Source organism: Atta cephalotes (genome assembly GCF_000143395.1).
Source record: "Atta cephalotes unplaced genomic scaffold scaffold00006, whole genome shotgun sequence".
NCBI lineage: Eukaryota > Metazoa > Arthropoda > Insecta > Hymenoptera > Formicidae > Atta > Atta cephalotes.
Genome location: NW_012130070.1, coordinates 7,427,871 through 7,434,215, shown reverse-complemented (window position 1 = coordinate 7,434,215; position 6,345 = coordinate 7,427,871). Strand labels below are relative to the sequence as shown.

At 30.1% G+C, this 6,345-nt stretch overlaps 1 protein-coding gene across 1 annotated transcript in view; it reads right to left on the bottom strand.

The window, feature by feature from the left end:
* LOC105626870 (BAI1-associated protein 3) overlaps positions 1–6,345 on the bottom strand; it is a 44,746-nt gene that overhangs the window by 13,101 nt on the left and 25,300 nt on the right. The window contains exons 3-6 of the mRNA XM_012208160.1: positions 4,879–5,050; positions 2,593–2,754; positions 2,389–2,455; positions 1,794–1,983 (exon numbers count right to left, since the gene is read on the bottom strand). Coding sequence (XP_012063550.1) covers positions 1,794–1,983; positions 2,389–2,455; positions 2,593–2,754; positions 4,879–5,050 — 591 coding nt within the window. The remainder of the gene's footprint in view (positions 1–1,793; positions 1,984–2,388; positions 2,456–2,592; positions 2,755–4,878; positions 5,051–6,345) is intronic.

Here is a 6,345-nt window from a genome sequence, read left to right as displayed (position 1 = left end):
TCTCTCTCTCTCTCTCTCTCTCTCTCTCTCTCTCTCTCTCTCTCTCTCTCTCTCTCTCTCTAGATCTAAAAATATAATCCAATCAGGGCAAAGAAAATTGTTAACAGTTGCAAAATAAACGAGAAATAAAAAAATTAATAAAAATACTTACACAAAATAAATAATAAAATAAAACTTTTATAATCTAATATTTGCATCTTTAAAACTTACATCTTAAACGCGGATTTGCTTTTTTAATCCTTTTGAGAATGGCGGTGTTCAGTAGAACACAACAATTTTACAATCATTTTATGATTGTCTATCTGCTATGATATCATTCTTTTTTCTCTAGATTTAAAAGTAATATAATCCAATCAAAGAAAACTTAATTTTAACAGTTGCAAAATAAACGTTCTGCTGAACGCAGCCAATAACTTCACATTTTTCATCTCTTTCAAATATTTCTTTTCTTATAGAATATATTTCAAGCTATATTTAAATTATTACATTTTATTTTATATTTGTCTTGTATTAGTTACAGAATACACGAATCCATTTTATTTGCAAATGTATATTGTAATACAATGATCTCGTAAGATAGATAGGATTTTGACTAATTGGCAAATTATGTCGTTGCTGGGAATAGAGTCTTAAGTTTTCCTCACAAAGCTTCCAAATCTTCAGTGCCAATATGCAGCATGACATCCGCTCTCGCAGAAGCCGGATGGAATTTCACGCGGTTAACGAAGAGCATACACGATGCACGACACTTCCGTAGACGTCGCGTGTCTCGTTGCAGCTAGTGATGCACTGTACGCTCTAAGCTCTCTTGTCGTTACATTAATCACTTTACTTACACCACCAGGTGGCGAATGGAACAATATATGAAGATACACAGCAAAATGGGCTTGTTCTCTCAATGCTCTTGCCCGTTCTCTATTCCAGAGAACGATTCGCTCACAGAACTTGCTGCATCCGGCGCGTCCATTGTACACGCGTCGTATTGTCGCAAATGTCGTCGGAGTTAGCGTATAGTAAATGCACATATCATTGTGGATTCGTAACATTCTAGATTGGCACATGCTGATTTCTTAAGCCGTAATCTTCTATTATGCCAAAAATATAGTCACGTTGCAATACTTTCTGTTAGAAGATGGATAAAGAATTTAGAATGTCGCGGGATATTATTAATTTGTGTGTTTTTTGTGTGTTTATAAAGTCGTAAGAAATTATAGAACAATATTTATCAATTTGTATTCATTTCATTCTTTCCAAAAGTAATACTAGTTAAATATTACTTTCTATGATATTAATTTTTTAAGTTTAATCACTTATCTTAAGTAGCACGCTATCAATTTTTATCGTACCGCTAATAACGATAGATAAGATGCAATTTTTATGATGAACAATAAATGACATTTTCGCGAGAGAATACAATCACATCATTAATATCAATCATGTTATAATACCAATAATAGTTAATGTTTGTATACTGTCAGGGTAGAAGATATTTTAAAAGGATAAAGTTCAATTCTACGTCTACAATATGTTGACATATTTCCTATGAAATAAACAATAGAACTTCCATGAGTAGTAGTTTTATTTAGAATGATTAACACAATATCTGTCAGACTAGAAGATTACTAGACATCCTAAACTAGACGTGGTAAGATTTGCTCACATCATCTCGTATTTCTAATTATAATAATTGAATAACTACAGAAATTATAATAATATTTTTACAAAACGTTTACGTATTTTCGTAATTTTATTATTTGATATGAAAATATAATCATTTCTTCCCCTCAACTTACCTGTGATGCTTTCGAAGCTTTTCATGATGAGAGTTCTCGATGTCGACGCCATCGGAAAGGGCGCGAATTGCTTGCCTCGGGGATGCTGGAGGTGTATGCGGCGAATGCGCCGTTAAATTCGTTTGTGGACTCAATGGTGCACCTGGGTTGCCGGGCTGTATTCCCAGCATACAGTAAGGATCGCTAAATCCTAAAGAACATGAGAATATACTCTTTAAAGTAAAAAGAGTATTGTGTATAGTCTGTATGTGATTTTTATTTTGTCTATTATATTCCGATAATTTCTGATATTTTAGTCAGAAAATTTCTTGCAAGTGTATGGTAGAAATCTTTTTGCAGTAACAGTATCGAGCAAGAACAACATTTACTGCAACTAAAATTTTTTCAAGATTAAATATTTTCATATAACTAAGTTTTAACTAAGTGAACATTTTGTTAAAGTTTTAATTTGCTCTTTAAGTTATTTATTGAATATGATTTTGTCATTTATTTGTAATCGGGAAGCTTAGTTTTATGGGATAGTTAGTACTTTTACTCGTTTGTAATTCAAAAGGTAATCGCAGCTCGGAATGAAATCGACAATGAATTGACTTACCATTGACGTCCTTTGCTTCAAGTCCATCAGCTTCGATCACCACCACGCTTAGCACAACAATAGGTGGCTGCAATAGTAAATAAGTTTTATTTTATTTAGTTTTTATTGCAATACAAAATAACGGTACTTTGATGACATATTTTGAACAGAAGAGAGAAAAGCTGAGATATCGTATTTGAGAAGAAAGTTAATAAACGGATATACCTTTTCTTCTGAGGCAATATTGAGATATCGTCGGTGCTGATCCTGTGGGACTCCGAAAGCTTCTTGGGCATATCGATAAAGATCTTCCTTGTAATGCGCGTATTGTCCTGTACTGGCGCCTACAGTGTTTGCAATCGTGTAAAGAACCTCTATGTACAATTGCTCCATCTAGAAAGTAATATTCAATTTTTTAATAATGTTCAGCATATAATAAGTTGTTTACGCATAATTGATATTTTTAGAAAAAGTATATTTAAATATTATATATTTAAAAAGTGTTTTTCAACCATTTTGCACAGAATACAAAATAAATATTATTAAAATAACCATGTTATATATATTTTATTTAAAAAATTGTTTTATTAAATACCTAACATTTATTATAATAAAGATTACAATCATATTATTACTACAGCAAAAGTTATTTTATTGCACAATTATAATCATTAGAAGCAATTTATTTTACGAAACTGTAACTCAAATAGTAATGTTAAATAATATTAATAATAATGCTATAAATTCTTCTCTTAAAATATATGGGAAATTCTATTGCAAGATGATTAAGTTAAAGATTTCCTTTATCTAGCTAAACAATCGTGTTTCTCTGTTTCTTTTTGTAAGAATTTAAAGCAATACGATATTCATTATACGAAGAAAAGTACAAACTCGTTTTATAGAAGATAGAATATAAATTCAAGAGGTGTCGAGCTTAGCCGATATTATGCCATTTAATTCGAAAACGGAAAAACACATATATTATTAATTATTATTTCATTAAAATAATAAAAAATTATCGAGTTTAAGAAAATATTAATAAATGAATTTGTAGAAAAATTTGAAAATGTGTTCGTTAGTAAACATCATACTATTATATATAATCATTTCATATTTTTATTTTATATTAACATTATTGTATGAATTTATATTTAGAGAGAAAAGCAAAAGATAATTATAAATAATTCCGTAATGTTATTGTAGCAGACTCTCCATTCCATGTCACTTTTCGATATTACAAAAAATATTCTTCTCTCTTTCTTATTAACAAAGCGATGACATCGGCTTTTTGCCACTTAATCTCTTACGAAACATCTATAACAACCTTTACGCTACAAAGATGATGGGGACAATGAATAAAGATTAAAAAGAGTCGGGAGCGGCAGGAATATTGTACCTAAGGAAATTGGAAGAGAAAAGTACGTTTAAAATAATGAGCAGAGCTTGACATGAGAGTTTCGGTGAAAACTCGCGAACTTTCGTGAAAAATCTATTTACTTAAAAGTGTTTTTCCGCTTGGGTATTTATTTTACGAGAGTCAAGAGTTTGCAAGACGACAGTGCGAAAAATTGTGTGGTTGTCTAGGGACTCACAACGAGAAAATTACACATATTTTACCGAAAGAGATAGGAAATACATAAGTTTATGATGGTTATATCCGTATCTATTTATCACAAATCCGGAGACATATAAATGGAACTCTATAAATTCACAGGATCCGTACATTTATAAATATTATATAAACAATATTTAGAATTTATGTGTATCTTTTTGGAGCACGGCAAATATACGTGTTCGTATAATTTTTAAACAACATATTTGTCAACATGGAAAAAATTTCATATTAACATTACATTTAATATTACATTTCTACATATAAATATAAATTAATAATTATATTTCCCTCTGCAAATATATACGACTATATAATGTTGTTGCTAACGTATTTTCTATCAATTTTATTGAATAGGTAGTTAGGCAAATTAGTAAGTAATAATGAAGAAATTACAGAGCGAATTGAATTTAAAAGCTTCGAGATTTGAAATCAGAACATCGACTTGGAAATACGGATTTCGTGCGCGCATTATAGTTGGTGACGTCGAAACGACGTACTCTCATTATGAGTTTTCTACCTGTTAGTTCGATCGGCGAACGAGGCCGTCTGACCCAAACGACTCAACTGACTTTATCTACTTAGAATAATACTTCAAACGGAATGGACGTAACTACTCGTCCGCATGCAAAGCCCGTTGCAATCAGAATGACGTGTGTTAAATGTAACAATGTTAGGTCGCATGCGATATAGTCGTAGTGCGAAAATGTGGAAAATTTGCCGCACTTGTACTAACAACTGTAAAAACTTTGCCAGAGTTTATAAAATAACAAAAATTAGGACATAAAAATCACTTGGTTCTTTGAAATTGACACGAGAAAGTAAAATAAAATTTTTACGATAAAACAAATAAAAATTATATATGTGTTATATAGAAAATAAATGAAATTGCAAAATACCTCTTTTTTGCTAAGCCGATATGGTTGCGAAGTCAAATTCGAATCTCTGGACGGCGGTGGCGGTTCCTTCGCTCTTGCTTCCACTTCCTGAAGGACAACGAGTCTCCGATTCTCCTGTTTCCAGGATAATGCGGTAAAACTTTCAAAAAAAGATCCATCTGTTTCTTGAACACTGTAATCAACAGACAATTAAGTATTAATAATTTATATTTTTGTATTGTGTTGTGATATAAAAAATAGATTAATTTTGTTCATAACAAATAGAGAAATTGTATAGTAAATATACTTAATTACATAACAAATATAATATTATGTAGTAAAAGTTCATATTATAATTAATAACATATTTTAAAATTATTAGCTATTTTTAATATCTGTCATGAAATACATTTATATTTAAACAAACATTTCAATGATAGATAAATCCAAATATGCACGTTATATTAATAATAACAAATATAGTAAAATATTAGTAAATAAAGCAAACATGCCTGTGCATTTGCCGTATTTTTCAAAAACATGAGAACTTTTCTCTACAATAAGCAGATTCAGATTTAATTTTAGTCTTGATTTGTTATTTTATACATTTATATAAAAAATATTTTTAAATAGAACAGCTAACATTTATAAATGATTATGACTGAACAATTGATTTACATTGCTTTTGTATCATTACATATGCATTTATGGCAGCTAAATGCATGTGTTTTGTCCTTATATTCTAATGCAAGCAAGTTTCGCAATATATCAATGCACATTGCGCGATTTGCATTTGTTAATAAAGTCGTATTTCCGTATTTCATGTAGTAGCTTATTAGTTCAGCGATTTTTTCACGTCGCGTGTACACCCAGTTTCGCAATCTCGCGAAACTATCGATCGCTATCGATGCTTTCTCTCCCTCTTTTTGCTTCTTTTCTTCTCTCTTCCCTTTCTCTCCCTCTCTCTTTCTCCTCCTCTTCCCTTTCTCTCTCTCTTTCTTTCTCTTTCTTTCTTTGCGTTAGAATTTTAACGTGTGCGTGTCAAATGCAAAATAATAAGCAAGCTAGTAAATTTTTCGAATACTAAAGTTTCGTTTCGACATCTCATTTTTATAATTATTTATCCAACAATTATATTTGATCATCTGATATTCGCAAATAATATTTGTACTTTTTCTAATAATACTTTGTCTATTTTATGATTTCCCATATATGCATATATAATTATATATAAAGAATGCCTCAAAATTCGCGATTCAAAGTACTATAGCAAAAAAGTTCTCAAAAAATTAAATAAAAAAAATCATTCTATTTTAAGAAATTTTTTATTTTAAGTAATAGTTTCTGAAATATAACGATTTACATATGGCCAATTACGTTTAGATAGCACTTAGTGAGTGCGCTATACGAAAAATCATAATTTATATATATATATATATATATATATGTGTGTGTGTGTGTGTGTGTGTGTGTGTATATATATATATA